This window comes from Chionomys nivalis, chromosome 8 (assembly GCF_950005125.1).
Source record: "Chionomys nivalis chromosome 8, mChiNiv1.1, whole genome shotgun sequence".
NCBI classification, from domain to species: domain Eukaryota; kingdom Metazoa; phylum Chordata; class Mammalia; order Rodentia; family Cricetidae; genus Chionomys; species Chionomys nivalis.
The window spans coordinates 63,267,706-63,286,490 of record NC_080093.1 but is presented as its reverse complement, the minus strand read 5'-3'; the positions used below and the strand labels follow the sequence as shown (position 1 = coordinate 63,286,490).

The window sequence follows — 18,785 nt, the reverse complement described above, 5'->3', positions numbered from 1 at the left end:
AAAATAGGGAGACAAGATCTGAACTGTTCTAGCCCAAAACTGTCTGGTTAGAGATGTCAGTGGTACTTTAAATTGTGTGACTTTGTTTATGTGAGATAGAGCCCTTGAGAAGGGCTTAAGAAGCTACAGGTTTACTACCTGTACGTATAAGTCATAAACCCTTGGAGGATAGGCAAACTATTTCCCTATGATTCTATTTAGAAATGAATTCATTACCATTTTTAAAAATAATTATATTCGATTTTTATTTTCTGCCAGTGTGTATGCATGGCAGATGTATGGAATTGGCTCTGGGACTGAGCAGTCTACTCCAGGGTAGCCTCTGGGTAACTTTTCACTTACATCTTGCAGTATTCTGACATGTTTAAAGTCTTCAGGATTCCCATGCATTTTTATAAAAGAATAGATACTGGAGATGCAATCTAAGATGATTGTTGTAGTTAATTGCCTTTAGAAAACTTTAGAGCAAGTGAGATAGCTCAGCAGGTAAAGGTACTTGCTACCATTCCATCCCTGGGACCTATAAGTTGTCTAATCATCTGACCTCCAAACGTGTTATGACATATGTGTCCCCTTCCCCCCACCCCTGCCAACACACACATACAATAAATAGATGCAATAAAAAGTTTCAAACCACTCTAATCTATAAATATCCTAAAAATATAGTTGGAGGTATAAGGCGGGGCCGGAGGGTGGTTAGCCCAATTTGTAGGTTTTGTAAGGCACATTAGTAAGTGCTGTCATTAATGACACTTCATCTTAGTTTACCCTAGTGTTTGGGGCTTTTATATCTTTTTTTATGTCTCTGTTGTCTGCTTCCTGTCCTGAAGATGCCATATATACACTGACATCTTATTCATTGACTTCAGGTAACAGACTATTTTAGTAGTTTTAAATTACACTTTTAACAGAAGAAGGTGGCCATTAGCAGTGGGGAATTCTCTGATGCTAGCTGCATACTTGAGGGCTCTGACACCATCTGTAGGGTTTGGCAGTTTGTAAAAGGACCCAAAGAACTCGCTAAAAAACTATCAAATCAACCAAGGAATTGGTCAGGAATGCCCCAGAAATAAAGCTCCTCATTGTCCTCTTGATGCACTTACAGGTAGTGCTGACCCCACCTCATCCCAGCAATGATGCGTAACTGTGAAGTCCAGAGTACATACTGGGATTTGGGTGCATGGTTGAACTAAGCCTCCAACCTCTCTGGAAGATAAGCAGTCACCCTGCAGCCCAGAGACTCCATAGAAACCACACCGTTAGACTGCGCAGTGTAGCGCAAGCCCTCAAGTAGATAGAGACACTTATGTCAAATACACTATACTGAGGACTTATGGCCGAGGGAGCCACAGAGAATGGCCAGACCTTTCTGTGGAGGTTAACCCTTTGCTTACAGCACTGTACTATACACACACTGAATGTGAACAGAGAACAAGAGTAGAGGTGCCTTGCAGTGACTGGAAGAGTATAATACTCACTGGACCTACCTTTGAACAGAAAGTGTAGTACTTTCCATTAGGACAACCAATATTAAATTGACTCAACCGACTTCACACAACTGAATAGTGGAATGAATTCTGAACCACAGGCTCTTGTCTGTTGGTCCCTATAACCTAATACTTTAGATACTGGCCACTATTCCAGAGAGATTGGTGTGCTCATCATATAGAGCCAAATGCTGAGGCGAGGGAACATTACTACAACTACATTCAAAAGTCTCGAAACCCCCCCCCCAAAAAAAAAAAAAGTTAAAGGTATTATTGTAGCATAGTACTTTGGCTAGGCTTAGTATTTTTTTTTTCTCCAAAAGAAAAATTAGCAAACAAGTTATCTTTTGATTTGTTAGGATTGTCATAAGCTGCCTTTGTAGTACTTGAAAGTCAGTAACACTAGATGGCTTCATAGGTTTGTAGTCTAGGAATGATTATTTGTGTTTATTTTAGGTCAGAATAGCAATGTTGGAAAGTTAAAAACATTATCTGGGGCGCTTGATATCATGGTGAAAACTGAGCATGCATTCCAGCTCATCCAGAAGGAGCTTGTGGAGGAATGTGATCAGGTAACTGGAGAAAACTTTTATGTTTATGGTAAATGTATGTAAGAGGCATATGGCATATACTTATGAATGTATGTATATATACATATTACTGCATAAAAGTACATTACTAGTTGGTTAAAAGTCTCAGTCTATTTGTATATTATAACAAAATACTAGAGGCTGGGTTAGTTGTTATAAAGTTTATTGACCCATGACTGTGATCCACATTAGAGGATCTAAGTAGCATGGCACCATTGTCCTGGTAAACGTTCTCAAACCATGTTGAGCATGGTGAAATGGAAAGAGAACAGGCCACATGCAGAATGGGTAGAATATGAAGTCGCCTCTTTGTAACAACTTAGACTTGGGAGAACTAGCCCAGTATTGATGCAGAAATACAGCTCTCACCACCAAGAGAAAATGAGATAGTTTATTCTGCAGCCACATGGCTGAACATGGCCTGGGAACGCAGATGAATGTCACCCATATTCTACCATATAGTGTGGTATATAGAACCAAGAAAGTCATATTTTACAAATACATTGGTGAAACTATCATACAGATGAGTACAGGAAATTGAGGACATTTCTGCTATAGATAGATCTCAGATGCTATCTGTTGGCAGCTCAGCCTTTGGGTTGTCAGAGTTAGGGGGTCTCTTGGTATGTTACAAAAGGATTTATCTCACTGTCACAAGGATGGATGTTAGGCCAGACACAGAGGTAGGCAATGAATGACTTTTAAAGGCACAAGATGCCTTTAAAAGTAGCTCAAGAAAATTTGACCTGCAATTTTCTAGCTCTTCACAATCATGGAAGTTCTAATCAGTCAGCCAGCCTTGTAGAATATTTAACACGCATACAGCTCCCCCACCCACTTACTCAGTCCCTGGGAACTTTAGTCTATACTAGTTAACCTGATGTGCTCTCCAGAGGCAGTATTGACATGATAGGGCCCAGTAAGTCTAGTTACTTTCTCCTGTGCCCATGTATTAAGTCCATCAGCTCACAGCCACACAATACACAAGAGCCTCATGATAATATTACTAACCTACTTTAATGCATATATTTTTTTTATATTTTGAAAGTTTTTAAAGAATGATTGTTAATGAGCCATAGTTACCAAGAGACCTATTAGCAAGTTACAAAGCCTCTTAAGGTTATTTTTGTGGTTTGAATGTGTCTGCCTTTGCTTTCCAAGAGCAGGAAAGCCTGTGCTCTCAGTCCTAATGGACTGTCCAGGAGCATTTGTCCCCAGGCTCCACAGCATAGTTCAGCATTTCTGCAGAGAGTGCCCCACTGCTCCTCCTGCCCTTACTTTTCCAACCCTAGTGAGTCCTGATTAAGTGGTATCCATTTTCATGTTGCTTCTGTAGTAACCAGTCAGTGTTGGGAAATCATAAAATTTCCATGCAGGATTCATTTCTTTTGTTAGCACTTCTTAGGTGTGGGGAGTTTATTGTATCTTTGTCAGAGTGCTCTTGAGTCTGCTTCCTGTTCGTGATTCCATAGTCTGCTGGATTGAAGGGGCAATTTTGCCATCATAGTATATAAAACGGGAGAAGGGCAGCTTAGGTGAAATAACTCTGCTGTCTTTAGCCTAAGAATGATGAAGCTACACCGGCTGCTGATTCTTCACCTAATCTTAATCGAGAAGAAGTGATCAAACTCCTTAGTATATTTGAGTCTCGTCTGTCATTCCTTCTCCTTCAGTCCATCAAACTGCTGTCATCATCTAAAAGGAAAATGAGGTAAATTACATAAGTATTGAACCTTCTTTGCTAATACCTCACCTACGAAAAGAACATGAGTTCCCTCTACTGATGTTAAGAAATAGGTAGGTTGTATTTTTTACACTGTGTATGGAAAATGCAAAATGTTAAGAACTATTTGTTGTTAGGTGCCTACCATATATTCATAGGGTAAATGCACCATTGGAGAGACAAATAGCCCTGGAATGAAGACCCTAAGTTGTTTATAATAACATTTATAAACATGTCTTTGATGTGAATTCGGGGCTAAGATAATAGATACTGAGGACAGTTGCACCTTTCAAGGTGAGTGGTGGAATCTTAGAGCCTCTGAAGCTGTGATATTAGGGATTAGTGAAGACGAGTGATGGGCACAGCCAGAGTATTCCCAGGTTCCTCTGCTCATATGTGCAGTGTGCTGCTCCACTAGAGAGCTGTTCTTTTGGCGTCATTAACTTGAAATTGAGTATCAAGTACTACATCAGGAGCATGATATACAGACACAAGTGTAGTCTAGTCCATATTACAAAACATGAAAAATAGATCAAAATAAAGAAAATGCACCCACATACATCGTTACTAGTTAAGTCTGTCTTACCATTTTATCTTGGGATACAGGTAATGTTTGTCTTATGTTTTAATTTATACACAGTGTGACTCAGTGTTGTGAACTTTGACAGCATTCAAGATTCCAAAAGTTTTACAACTATGATACAAAACCACCTATCACTTCATAAATGCTTCCTGCTGACATTAAGCAAGCTGATCTTGTGCAGAGTCTGAGTTTTTTCTCAGTGCCTCTCATTCACAGTGGTCTTGTCAAGCCCCCATGAGATAGCCCTCACTATCATGTGCTGTTATTTGTGCAGAAGTTTTGAAAACTGCTCGTCTGTTAGGACGGTGAAGTCTTGTTTGGTCTGTCTGAAAAGTTTTATCTGACAGTTGAATTCATTTTTATATCTTGAACAGAGCTACACTTGAGAATTTCCTCTTGCCACAGCAATCTTCTGTATCCCTCAGGATCCAAGTTCTAACAATAGTAAATGCTCATATAAAGTTGCATATCTGAGGTTTTAGTTAGCTGTAGTCAACACTAGTTCAAAATATTAAATGGAAAATTGCAGAAGTAAACAATTTATAAGTGTCATGTGCCATTCTGCATAGCCTGGTAAAGTGCATGCTGTCTCAGGCTGTAAATCATTCCTTTGTCCAACGTATCCATACTGTACACACTATTAGTCTACCTGTTAGTCATCTAGTAGCCTGCTTGATGATCATTGTGCTATAGTACTTGGTGATACTGACAGTATGAATGTACCAGCTTTAAGAGAAAGGGGCTAAAAGTTCTCAGTAAAGAAAGGAAACAGCTGGGCGGTGGTGGTGCACCTGTTTAATCCCAACACTCAGGAACAGAGAAACCCTTTTTTATTTTTATTTTTTTGAAAAACCAAAATAATTAAATAAATATATAAAATTAAAAAGAGGTATGTGCTATGGGTTGCTAAGATCTTATGGTGATATTGCTAATCCTTGATTGTGTCTCATAAAATTTGTTTATCATGTGGGGGAAAATATACTATATATGGGGTTCAGAGTACCTGGGTTTAGGTTTTAGGATCCACTAAGAGTATTAAAGGGTCCCTCCCTGACTAGGGATGGGGATGCACTAAGGGTGAGGTAGGTCTGTGGAAGATAGCGTGGGAAGGGCAGACTAGAGGAGCCAAGATTTAGTTGTTTGGACATACCTCAGTCTTAGATTCATCGCTTCTGTGTAACATCCTCTCACCTAAGAGGAGCTTTTATTGGAGAAAGTCTCAGGTACGCGCACAGCAAGGTGCTTGCAATGTTCACTACAGTTCAGCACATGTGTTCATATTTTTGAAGAACCAGAAAGTAGAGTAAATAACATATGGAGAAGGGACTCTTGGCTTTTATTGCCTAAAAACTAACTACATGTAGTTTTTTAAGATTTACTGTTGTGTCCACAAGGTGGCAGTATACATAATCTGATCATTACAATCTAATCTATATATTACAATAAATCATGTGAGTTAATTCGATGATTTTACAAATCAGTGGCTTGAGTGATTGACTGACAGTTAATAATTTGAGTTTTTATTATGTTTTATATCACAATAGTCCTATGTATGACCTAAGTAAGTTTTATTTCTGATCAGGTTATTAACATTGAAGAAAAAAATTATTTTGTTTGTTTATTTATTTTGGTTTTTCAAGATGGTTTCCTCTGTGTAGCCCTGGCTGTCCAAAACTTAACTCTGTAGAACAGACTGACCTCAAACTCAGAGATACACCTGTCCCTACTTCTCAAATGCTGGGGTTAAACGCATGTACCATCACACCCAGCTAGTTGAAAAAAAAAAATTAATCTAAAGTTTTCATGCAGCCTTCATGTCCTTTGTGCCAATTTGTATTTTCAGGTTTATTAAGCAAAAGAAACATGATATTGTGGCAGGTTTGAAGCAGAACACATGGTTACTAAGTCAGTGACTTGGTTGTGTTTCACTCATGTACAGGGGAAAACAGCTAATAATTTTATTGAAATTTGAAAAAAGCAGACCTGGTTATCTCCTTTGAGAGTAAAGGAGGTCAGAATGTAACCGTGATAGATGTTATTAATTTTATTTTTTTTACAATTTTTTAAGATTTATTTATTATGTATTCAGTGTTCTGCCTGCATGTATCCCTGCAGGCCAGAAGAGGGCACCAGATCTCATTACAGATGGTTGTGAGCACATGTGGTTGCTGGGAATTGAACTCAGGACCTTTGGAAGAGCAGGCAAAGCTCTTAACCACTGAGCCATCTCCAGACCTAGTTTGTTTTATTTTGACTGCTGTTTCTTCCCCTTAGCTTGAGGAAAACATAAGAAAATGGGCTTAATAATTGCAAAGTTTAACTCTGTCTCAGTAATTACAGTGAGATCCAAGAAAAAATTTAAGATTAATTTTCTTATTGAAAAATTTCAATTTCAACCTATTGAGTGTGCTTCATGGTATGGCAACCATGTGAGTGCTGTTGGGCAAAGTACAAATTTTGTTTATTAAGTTGCAAAGAATTTATTCTACTTTGGGTTAAGAATTGAGCTGTTTTTATAGCGTGCTTTAGTATTCGCTGCTGTAGCAGAGTGTGGCCTCTTGACATTTTGGAGGCTTTAGGATTTGAGATGAAGAGCTCTAAAATGTAAAATAGTCTCTGAGGATCATGGACCCTCTCTTGTAGTACAAAGAACAAGTTAATAACGTCATGGATGGTCCTTAGACAAATACATACATTAAGTAATTGAGTATAATGGTAGATAAGGTGAATCAGTTAATTCTCTTAAGAGGAAGAAGATTTGTTTGACATGGTGGAGCATGTGAGAAGTGACTTTAGTTCAGTGGGTAGCAGGAGGTTAAGAAAAAGCATGATCTGTACAAATTGGAAGAAGCTGAATTAGGAGTGTGAGGCCAGAGCGCAGCTGCTAGTCGGGATGTGGGTTGGTGAGTAGAGGAATGGCCGCCTAGCTTCTCCTTGCTCTTACCAGCCCCAGCTCCCGCTCTGCTCTCTTGATGGCATGTATGCTTTGTCCATATTTCTGTGGTCGCTTATTGTGCCTTTTCTCAGGGCCCCTGGCGCTGAGGCACTGTCTGTGTTTGAGTCACTGAGCAGCCATGGGTAAGTGCAGCTGCTCTAGAAAGTTTCTGCTCTCCCCATCAACTGTCTATTTTTCACTGTAGCAGTAACACCGAAGAAGATACAGTCCTCCAAACCAACAAGCAGATTTACTCCCAGCTTTTGAGAGCAACTGCCAACAGAAACTCAACTCTGCTGGAAAGAATTGAAGTCATCATCTGTTTGCTGGAGCAGCTTGCATCTGGGAGCAGCATGTCAAATAGTAGTGCTGCCCCCTGACCCAGAGTTGTACCTGAGGACTCTGTCAGTGCCTTCCCAACCCGGAGCTGCTCAGTCCACTCGGTGCTGAGTCTATTAAATATGAGGAAATGCCCTTTAAACAGTGGAGACTCGTTTCCCACAGCAGGCAGAGGATGTGGGGTGGTTTTTGGCTGCTTCTTTGAAGGTGAAAAGCCAAAATAGAACCAAAACCTTCCCAGTGTGTTTCCTAGAAAAGTATATGATTCCTCAGTGATACCAGACGTCCTATGACACAATTACACTTGCAGGTAGTCTTGAAGTCTGTTAAACCACTTGGTGGAAGATAAGATTATTTTGGATAAAATGTTACTTTGGCTAAGAAAACTTTTATCCAAGTGACTTTATGGGTTCCAATGGCTAGTAGAAACTGAGCACATCAGCATTTCCTTGTAAACTGCACAGAAAGTGTACTCTTTCTAAGCTGTGGTACAGGATTTTTCAAAACTTGATAATTGTGCAGGGCTCCAGTCAGTGCATGTTCTGAAAGGACTCGCTTCTTTGACTTTCTGTGACATTGGTAAAGAATAGGTACTATCACTTTTTCATTCTAAACTTGAAACTGTGAATAAGGTAAGAGAACTATTTTCAATAAATAAGCTATTTATTTAACATATCTTGGTATTTCCCACTTGCATTCTTCACACTGCTGTGATTTGATTTGAATGTGATTAGCAAAACTTTATGAAGTACATCAAAGATAATGATGTTTGAGGCAAAAATCTGCCACCCATTCATGCTCCTGGGACATCCTGCTTGTGCTCTGCTGCTCTGGGCATCTTAGCCACTTGCATATGTTCATACTCCCCTGTTCCCAAAGCCAACTGCATACAGGGCTGTGACTAATAGTTTGAAGGAAGCGTGCAGCATGTAAATCAAGCAGACTTTTTCTTGGGTGCACTTGGGTGTCCAGCCACTGTGCGGCCCCTCCCATACCAGGCACACTTGCATCTGTGGGTTTCTCTCACTTGAGCTGACCTCCATTGCAGCAAGGCAGATTCTCTCGCCATTTGTCTAGTTCCTTGTTTCGTTTGCATTGTCCTTGGAAGCAAATTTTCATCTGTTTATGAGAATTAATCACCAGAACCCTTAAAGTTTTGGTGAAATTGTAAAGCTTTTGAACCAACTCACCGTCCCCATTTCAGGACTACTGTGTTCTTTGCCCCTGCAGAGAGAGTCCACACAGTAACACACAGCCCTTCCTCTACAGGAGAGACCTGGCTGCTTCCACTGAGCATAGCACCTCTGGAGCAGATGAACTCAACAGGATCTCTCCCTGCTTCCCTAGAGATGAGCTAGGGTGTTAGGACTGCTCATCTCCTAGCCCCTCTCTGTAGCCAAAAGCCTTCAGATAAATGGAAAATGGTTTTCAATCAAGGAAATAGAAATTTTGACTCTTTCCCTTTGTCATAGCAATAACATGAAATTTTCTGCAGGAGAAATAGAAGATCCTTCTCAAATGTGTTGTAATTACTTACGTTGGTTTAAATTAAAGTTTCCTGAAGTGCATGTGTTTTAGCTGTTCCTTTAAAAGACTCTGTGGCCTGATCACTCAGGTTTCTGAACCTTGTTCAGTTAATTTCATTGTTCAGATACCATCATTATATGACAGTAGCTTTGTGTGTTAAATCATAAGCCAGCCAGGTAGTGGTGTACACCTTTAATCCCAGCACTCACACTTGGGAGGCAGAGGCAAGTGATTCTGAGTTTGAGGCCAGCAGGCCAGCCTGGTCTCTAGAATAAGTTCTAGGACAACCAGGGCACAGAGAAACCCTGTCTTAGAAAAAAAAACAAAACAAAAAAACTAAAAGCAGCTCAATACTAATTAGTGTGTGTGGTGTGATGTGTGTGTGTGTGTGTGTGTGTGATGCCAGTGCTGATGGTGGAGATTAAAGGTGTTCATAATCCCTGTTGTGTGGAATTTAAAGGATAATGCCTATCCTAGATTAGGAAAATTACAGTTACCCAGCTAGCTTTCAGAGCCTTGTTGGGGCGTGGCCTGGCCTACAGGACATAAACAGTTAATTGTTCACTGCTTTGCAGGAAGAGAAAACCGCTAAACTAATTAGGGTGCACCAGAAAGGCCATACTCTGCAGAGCCACAAGCAGTTGGGGTGAGGCCATGTGCACAAACATTCATTTGGTAGCAGGAGACCACTGCAGGGTACGGACATGTAGGACTATCTATTGTGCCAGCCAGATAAGACTAAACACACCGGGGACCTTTGGTTCATGTCAAATGTTAAAGATACCATTGTGACATGTTTTGGAGTATAGTTAATTTCATTTCTATGCCCTAGCCTAGACCAGTCTTCAGTTTAAGTGCTGTTAAAGTCATTTCTGTACCTCAAAATGCCATGACCGCTAGTGACACTATTGGGATGGCAGAGGTCATGCGGAGTTGAAGAAAAGATGTGGATTCTCTAGGGTAAATTATTTGATGTGTCTAAAAGATATTTTTCCCCCAAGTACTGATCCTTAAATCTATTTTTAAGGTTCAAGTAATGCTTTCCTGTTCAGTTTTAACCTGGGAAGCCATATTTGCTTTAGTTACTAAGAATCTGATTTGTTTTCTTTGCAAAGAAGTCTGACTTTTTGTCTTAGAGCTGTTCTGAGTCCTAGCACTGTCTTGATTTTCCTGTTCTCGTTACATGTTCAGTGTAGAGGTATGAACATCACAAACATCAAACCACTTCTCTGATATAGGTTTTTTTGGAAATAGGCCATTCAGAGGAAGCTGAGGGTTGTGTTTTTTGTCCTTATCACTCACTACTTTCCAGTATGAGTTGCCCTTGAGAAAGAAGATGGAGCCGTGTGCATAGGAGTAGTAAGCTGAGTCAATGTTTCTAAATGGATGGTTTTGTGGCATTACTGCTGGAAACACTTGGCTCATCTTCTTTGGATAAGAATTAAGTACTTGGTTTTGGTTGACATCAAATGCAAATACCTGCAAAGTAAAGCAGACAAACGCTTTTCTGAGGATAGTTGACATTGGACTTAACTTACAGAAGGATCTTGATAGTTCTGACTTTGCACTGAATTCTGTAGACATTAGTTGTAAGTATTTTCCCATCTGGTGATCTGCCATTGTTGCGTAGGTCTGAAGTAATAAGAACATCTTTTAACTAAGGACTCGAGCTGCAGTGATACTTACTAGAGACTCCTTGAAGAAGTAAATTAACTGCTGTCTCCGCTCATAAAAGGCAGTATCCAAGGGGCTGGGGATGCCGGGGAAGCCTTCTGAAATCAGTTTGGGGTAGCTCCTTCCTTCATCATCTTCTGTGTGTGCCTGGTCATTCTCACTGTCATATCTCCAATATTGGTTTCCTGAGAACCAACCCAAAACTGTCAATGTGGTATATTAATACCAGATCGTGGCATGGGCCAGAAATACAAGCCGGGATTCCTGAACTCCACCCAAGTAAGACTTCACCCACCATCCTAGGACAAACTGGCATGCCCCTTTACTTCATGTCATTCCAAAGGGCAGCTGCCAATAGGTCCCAAGTCAGTCCTATGTGGTACTCTACCACGATTCCAGAAAAAGAAGGCTTTCTCACTCAACCATCTCCTTAGGCCTCGCATGACTTCTCAGTTTGACCCCAGTAATGTTTGTCCTGCCCCATCACTGCTGTGTTAGAATGCTAGTTGCCTCTCACAGTGAAAGTCCACAAAAATCATGGGATATCTCTAGTCTTAATTTACAGACCATTTGTGGTGGTCTGAAAGAAAATGTCTCCCAAAGGAGTGGCACTATTAGGAGGTATGGCTTTGTTGGGATGGGTATGACACTTGGAGGAAGTGTGTCACTTTGGGGGTGGGCTTTGAGGTCTTCATTGCTCAATCTATGCTCAGTGTGGTAGAGAGTTCACTTCCTATTGCCTGTGGATCAAGATGTAGAACTCTTGGCTCCTTCTCCAGCACTGTATATGCCTGCATGCCACCATGTCCCATCATGATAATAGACTAACGTCTGAAACTATAAGCTACCCAATTAAATATTTTCTTTGGTAATAGTTGTCACAGTCATGGTGTCTTTTCATGGCAGTAGAAACCATAAGACACCATTCTTTTCCATGTGAGAGGAACCTAGCCAAGTTTACTCATTTGGTGATTTAGGGACCTTCCTAAGATGAGAAGATACAAGCCCACCCTGAGCCTGCAGTCTGTCTAATTTCAAACAGGAGACATTACAATGAAACCTTGGTGAATGCTGGAAACATCCTGAATGCAAGTTCAGTAAGAGAAATAGAGCCAGACCTGAAGCATTGTTACCTTTAAAAAAATATCGCTCATCTTTTCCCCATGACCAGACATGGACAAAGGCATCTATGCTTTGCACAGGGATTCCACGCCAGCCAGTGAGGATTTGGAGAGGGTCCCCGTAGCGGGTCCTGTTGTTGCGGTTTTCGTAGAGCCAGTACCAGCTATTGCGGAAGAAGTAGGTGTTGAACCTCACCCTCACCTCACCATATTGGTTCCTCTCCTTGCGAATCCAGTCAAACACTGTATCAAATGATCCCTCACATGAACCTGAAGAGGAAAAAAAAAAATTCCAGCCACTTGTCACTGCATTCATAATTGGGATGGAGATGACTACATGGTTAGTACTTCCTGTTGGAATATCTTAAAGAAGCACCATAGAGATTGAGCTTTGAGTAGCTGAGTTTTATAAAGCCACTCACAGGGTTCCCAGACTCAATCTGGATGCAGTTCTATAGCTACCCTAGCACAGCTGGCCCATGCCTCTTGGTCCATCTGATTTTTTTTTTTTTTTCTCGAGACAGGGTTTCTCTGTAGCTTTTGGTTCCTGTCCTGGAACTAGCTCTTGTAGTCCAGGCTGGCCTCAAACTCACAGAGATCCGCCTGCCTCTGCCTCCCGAGTGCTGGGATTAAAGGCGTGCGCCACCACCGCCCGGCTCATCTGATTTCTTGAGAGGAAAGAGGTTTGGCTCAGGACACACATAAACCGCCATGTTTCCACTGGCGGAAATTGACGTGGCTGCAACAGGCTTTGGGTGTCAAGAATGGAAGCACGTGAGAACTGACCTGAGATGGGCTCTGTGAGGGCCTAGGAATGGAAATGCTCTCCCTGCCTTGGGCATCTGCTGTAACCAACCAGTTTCTTTTCTTTAAGACTTTAAATTTTTAATTATATGTATGTGTATGGGTGCCCATGGGGGATAGAGATGTTGGATCCCTGGAGCTGAAATTGCAGGCAGTTGTGAGCCTCCAGATGCGGGTGCTGAGAATTAAACCTCTGGAAGGCCGGAAGGCACTCTGAACTGCTGAGCCACCTCTCTGCCCCACCATGTTTGTATTGAATAGCCATGGGTGCCTGGTTTGTGATGAAGCTGCTGTCTGGAATCACAGCTTCTTACAGTGGCTCTGAAATCACTCAGCTCTGTGATGCTGAGGCATGGGGGCTCTACCTGTCTAAAAGCCGTGATGTCCTCTGTCCTCACTAGTGTGTGAAGAGCTTGGAGAGAAGGTGGCACAAGAGATTGTTGTTCTTCACCTGTGGCTGTCTGTGGTCTAGTGTGGTCACTTTAAGAGCCTCAGCTGGGGTTTGAGGACAGCTCTTCATGCAACCTGTGCTGTTTGGGGACCAGCCTCCAAGTTAATTGAGAGCAGCCTGCTGGCTTTAGCTTCCCCAGTGCTCTCAGATGGATCCGCCCTAGGCCCAGCTTACCATATAGTCTTTGAATTGCCTTCCTGTCTGACCAGTCCAGCTCAAATGCAGGCTCCTGGGGAGTGTAGTTTGGTTGCATTATGGATCCTACTCTGTAGGTGTGAGGCAATCCAAGGACATGGCCAATTTCATGGACAGCAACCTAGGAGGGAAACACAAACCGCAGGTGTGGGACCAAACCTGAGTCTTCGATGATGCAGGGTTCAGTCACTAAATTACAGAGGCCTGGCCTATGCCCTTTCAGAGTTGTGCCTTCTTAAGAGAGAAACAGGGTGAGGACTGGGGAACCACCATCGGAGACTTCTAGGTTATGTACACACCAAAGAAAAGCTGGGTTTCTGAACTTGTGCTAGGCGCTTTGCCTTCCCGGCAGAGCAGCTGGAGCCTCTTACTTTGAGAAGGCTGATGCCCGTGTCGCTGGAGAGAGGGGTGAAGTGCTCATCATCATCAAAGTGGATCTCACCCAGGTGCCAGGCGTGTGCAAACTCCTGTCCACTCCCATCAAACACCCTCGGACAGCCCAGGTGCCGGCCTGGTGTGGGGAGAAGGGTAGGTAGCAGTGAATGAAGGTGCCCATCTTAAGTCCCTTTTTGACAGCACCACAGTCTCCAGGAGCTAGTGAGGTCCATAAAGAAGCAAAGCTGCCGAGTGTGAACAGGGTGGCTATAAAGACTTAGAAACAAGCTGGGTGTGGTGGTGCACACCTTTAATCCTAGCACTCAGGAGGCAGAAGCAGGTGGATTTCTGGTTTCTGAGTGTTCCAGGACAGCCAGGGTTACACGGAGAAACCTTGTCTTGAAAAAAAAAATCAAAAATAGCAAAAAAGACTAGAACCATCTTGAAACATCTTGATACTAACTGCTCTGTGTGTGTGTGTGCGTGTGTGTGTGTGTGTGTGTGTGATGGTAGTACTGATAGAGAAGACAGCATTGGAGGTGGGGACCTCAAGGTCAACATCTCTTAAATCTATACTTCTATAACAAACCATGTCTTGTATATTCTAGAATTAAGAAATTAACCCAGAGAGAGAGAGCAAGCAGCAAGGTGGATGGGAACACCTCTAGTTCACAGATGGACTGTGGAAGTCAGGATATTTGTCCAGTCTGCCAGCAAGAAGGTAGAGCTTTTACATGTCTTCACACAGGTCAAATAGGCTGTACCCACTGCTGTTCCATGTGACCAGGAGAATGGGTGAGTGATGGATGGCCTGGGATGTGCTCCAGGCAAGTGAACCCCAACAGCTAAGAAGACCGTAGAATCTACCGAGAGTAGGTCCCACCCTCTTAGGTGTCATCTCTGAAGAAGCCCAGAAGGTAGGACTTGGGATCACACCACTCTGGGTGACAAGGCAATAGTTGTGATTGGCCCAGGTTGCCATGGGCCTGATACTGGGCATGGGGCTTTGGTGGAAGAATCAAACTGCCTGCAGAATAGGCGAGAAGAGATACCACCTTTGTACCCCTTACCTCTCCCAAAACCCAGCTTTATGTCCACCATAGTGCCAGGGGCAGTGAGGTCCTCCCGGAAGTTCAATGGTGTCACCTCGCTCCACATCCTGAAGGCCAGTCTAAAGATATATCTCTGCTCTTCCACAGAGAGTTGGCTGCTGTAGGCATCCCCGACCAGCCTCCAGGTCAGCGTCTTCCTGGAGAAGGCCCTCCTGGGCCCAGTGTCTAAAGTGCCCTCATGTTGCCCACCTGGCTTGGGCAGCAGCATTTGAAGGAAGCGCTTTTGACGGGCCCTGGGCTGGAGACCCAAAGGGGTTGGCAGGGCTGGTGGGGTCGGCAGAGCGGCCTGAAGTGGCAGCCTTGTGTCGGGGATGCCACAGCGTGGCCTGTTCATAGCTGCCAGTGTGGGTGAATCTAATTCCCCGCTGGCTGGCAGTCTGTTTGCCTTCTGGAATCTTCGCACAGCTTGAGCCAAGGTGGGGCCCAGAGGGACTTCTGGTGACTCCTTTGAACTAAGCACCTCTGACCAGCCGTATTTCAATAGGAATCTCTGTGGGAAAGAAAAGCCCTAAATTCACAGGGTGAACAACATTTTTCCTGTGCTATAGGGGGCAGGGAGGGGCATGGGGATATAGAGAGTGGAGTTAGAGATGGAGGACATCATCCAGGGCCTACCAGAGTAAAGTAATGGATGCCGTGTGGCCTATGGAGAAGCAGGGTGACTGGGAGGGAAGAGGTCAAAGGTAAGAGGTCAGGGCTGGAGGTGGGTGCACACTGTGGGCCAAGGAGCTGAGAGGGAGGCCTGCCCAGGAAGAAGAAACTCTCCAACTCCAGGAATTAGGCAAGAATCATTCTGAGAGTCTGGTGGGTTTCTAACCCGCAAGGATAGGAAAGGCAGGGGCAGCAGGGGTGTCCCTTGGCATCTGAGGCAAGCTTGGCCCATAATCCCTTCTCACTGCCCTCCACCCTGGGGGCACTCTGGAGCCAGGAATTTAGGGGAAAATTTTGATCATCTGTCTGCTTGTGGAGCTCAGTAACCACGACTGCAAGGGTGGTCGAGGGGCAGGGGTTCCGCTCAAGGCCACTCCAACCCAGGACTGGTGAAAGGAAGCTCTGGTCTTCTTGTATCAGTGGATGCCTCTCAATAGCACAGTGCAGGCAATTTTTGCTAGAACTGTTCTTTGTATGCCCAGGCTGGCAGGTTTCAACCAAGGGATGCCTTCAGCAGAGTGCCTGGAAGCACCGCACGCTGGCATTCGAATGTCCTGACCGACATTTAGAGCACAGGGTTGATCTTGCCTAGATACCCATGCTGCTGGGATTAGCACCAGAGGGAGCTAGGTGCAGCTCAGAGGTAGAGGTGTTTGCCTGGTTTGTGCAAGGCCCCAAGTGTCATTCCCAACTCCACAAAGAGGACACCAGGTTAAGCAGGCTCTCTGCCTCTGCATAGCCATCCTTCCATGTTATGCTCTGATGTCTACATGTGTGTGCGTGCATTGTGCATGCGTTCATGTGTGTTTGTGTGATATATACTGCCTGTGTGCACAGATGCTGCTCTGTGGTCTCTTACCTGAGCAGCATGGAGGTCAGCAATGGGCTTGGCCTGGCTCAGAGGAGATGGCTCCAGGTCCGAACGGTCCCGGCTGTGGAAGAGTCTCTCAGGCTGGGTGGGTTGGGGTGCAACCAGCCAGCAGAGCAGCAGTGTCAGACGCAAGGCAGAGGCAGCAAGCATGGTCCCACTGGGACACTCTGGTCCTACCTTGCTGCGTCCCCGTCTCTCCTCTGAAGGAGCGGAACATGATGGGACCCTTTTATAAGCAAGCAGGCATTCTTCACCTGGCTCTTAATCGTGCCTGCTAGGAAGCTGCTTCTGTGGCCCTGGTGAGCTGCCTTTGAAGACCCCAGGGCTCCTTTTCTCATGGGCGTGAGAACTCCGCTTCCTCTGCTCTTGGGGTATGGTACTTTGGAGAGGTGAGCCTGTGGATTGCTCTCCTGTATTGACTTTCCTGGTCGAGTTTGCTCCTAAATGAACTGAGGGAGAAGTGCAGGATGCATGCACCTGTGCTCTATGAAGGCCCTGCCTGAGCCCTACAACGTCCCTTTTAGGACTAGGCCTGCAGCTTTCAGACCATAACCCTCAGTTTGCTCCTACTCCAGTAGCTTTTTTCTGGGTGGTCTGGAGCTTAGGGCATGCTAATTTGTGTTTAGGCTTTGTTGTCATTTTTCTTCTTACTGGTTGCTTTTCTTTACGGAGAAGAAAAGTATGTCTAGGGTAGGCAAGATGGCTCAGCAGGTAAAGGCAACTGCTGCCAAACCTGATGTCCTAAGTTCAATCCCTGGCCCCACATGGCAGGAGAGAGCCGGTTGCTACAAATTGCTCTCTGACCTCCATGAGCATACTACTGCTTGCTGCCCAAATAAATAGTAAATAAGTAATATAATTAAAAATAGAATGTCTAATCAGCATATAGAAAAGTAAAACTTAAAACCAGTGCAAGAAAGGGGGACCAAGCTCCTGTGGTGGGGCAGGGCCATGGTGAATATTTTTGTAGACACTTACATTTATTATCTACTGAGAAGTGTATGTATGTATGTAACAACTCCATGGAAGCTCTGGGTACCTGTTCCTGAACGCAGGTACTTATTGTGGAGTCCCAGTCCGTGGTGAGTCTGTGAGGAGAAACTAGAACCACTGAGGCCTACAACATAGCATACACAACCTGAGGGAGTAAGAGGCAACCCTTCAGTCCCTGGAGTCTAGAGCTGAGCCTGGAAGCTCATGTCAAAGGCCATGCAAGGTCCCCACCCGCACCCAAGCCTACCTTGCCCCTCTTTAAGCCTTGCTGTGACCAGGGCCATTTGGCACCAGAGATAGAAGACCATACATGAAGCATTTATAGTTTGGAGATAACATTCTGTAAATGCCTCCTCTAAGATGGTTAGGACCCTCCTGTTCTGCTGCCGTTAGTGTTTGTCTCTCCTTCAGCTTCCCTAGGAGCAGTGGAACCCCTTTTCACTCCATCTCTTCCACTTTCTTTTTAAACTCCGCCTTGGCTGCTTTCTCTCCCTCCTCCATCACCTCTGCGCCTACCATGGGAGTCCAGTTTCTCTTTGTCAGGTGTTTGGCCTATTCCAGAGCCCCAGAGGCTCACTTCTGAAGATCCCGCATCCTGTAGCCTGTTTTCCTTTGGAGACGATGTACTTGTCCTTCTGCTACATTCCGCTTTAAGGTGAAGGTTCACAGTGCGTCTGTGACCACCAGATCAAAGCCTCCAGCCTTGAAAACACTGGAGAGATGGCTTAGTGGTCAAGAGTACTGGCTGCTCTTCTAGAAGACCTGGGTTCAGTTTCCAGCTGTCTGTAACTCCAGTTCCAGGGGATCTGACACCCTCATACAGACATACATGCAGGCAAAACACCAATGAACACAAAATAGAAAATAAATCATTTTTTAAAAATGAAACAGAGATCTGTTCAATGAGCATACTGAGAGGAAACATGATTCCGTGGTATAGTATCCCATCAAACAAGGGTTTCCTATGGAGATTTTAATTATACGTAATTTTAGAGTTCTGTTCCTCACAGCTTTGCCTTAGCCAAAAGTACAGAAATGAAGTGAACTTTCCTAATATGTGCTTGGTGTGTGGGTGTGCACGTGAAAGTCCGAGGACAACTCTGGGGGTCACTTCTGTCACCGTTATGTGTTTCAAGAACTGAACCCAGGTTGCCAGGCTTGCATGGCAAGGGTCTAGAAACAGACTATCAAGACCTGCTGGCACTGCTGACAAGGCAGCCTGTGTCCAGGGCTCCTCTCCTGCTGCACCTCAGCTCCACAGGGCCAGTTTGCCGTGGCCTAAGTTCCCTGTCCCTTGCATGGCCAGATGACACTGTAACATCTGATAGCACCTGCTAGAAAGGGCAGTCAGTCA

General features: G+C 44.1%; 2 protein-coding genes across 3 annotated transcripts in view; one reads left to right on the top strand and one right to left on the bottom strand.

Annotated features, from left to right (window-relative positions):
• The window catches only part of Edrf1 (erythroid differentiation regulatory factor 1), a 37,085-nt gene extending 27,903 nt beyond the window's left edge, over positions 1–9,182 (top strand). For both annotated transcript variants that reach the window (XM_057778071.1, XM_057778070.1), the window contains 3 exons: positions 1,944–2,059; positions 3,637–3,788; positions 7,524–9,182. In XM_057778071.1, coding sequence (XP_057634054.1) covers positions 1,944–2,059; positions 3,637–3,788; positions 7,524–7,698 — 443 coding nt within the window. In that variant the 3' untranslated portion in view covers positions 7,699–9,182. The remainder of the gene's footprint in view (positions 1–1,943; positions 2,060–3,636; positions 3,789–7,523) is intronic.
• Positions 9,183–10,363: 1,181 nt separating this feature from the next.
• Positions 10,364–16,588, bottom strand: Mmp21 (matrix metallopeptidase 21). The gene is made up of 7 exons (XM_057779928.1): positions 16,427–16,588; positions 14,875–15,406; positions 13,801–13,940; positions 13,409–13,550; positions 11,992–12,249; positions 10,871–11,043; positions 10,364–10,663 (listed from the first exon to the last, which is right to left on the bottom strand). The coding sequence occupies exons 1-7, from the start codon at positions 16,586–16,588 to the stop codon at positions 10,364–10,366; spliced, it is 1,707 nt and encodes a 568-aa protein (XP_057635911.1).
• Between the last annotated feature and the right edge of the window lie 2,197 nt (positions 16,589–18,785).

Bases quoted from the DNA above. Each gene is read 5' to 3' on its own strand.
- Mmp21 (XM_057779928.1), bottom strand. From the start codon at position 16,588: ATGCTTGCTGCCTCTGCCTTGCGTCTGACACTGCTGCTCTGCTGGCTG. The intron at 12,250-13,408 runs GTAAGCTGGGCC...TTTCCTCTTCAG, and splicing joins GGCAATTCAAAGACTATATG to GTTCATGTGAGGGATCATTT. The intron at 11,044-11,991 runs GTAACAATGCTT...GTTGGTTCTCAG, and splicing joins TGAGCGATATTTTTTTAAAG to GAAACCAATATTGGAGATAT.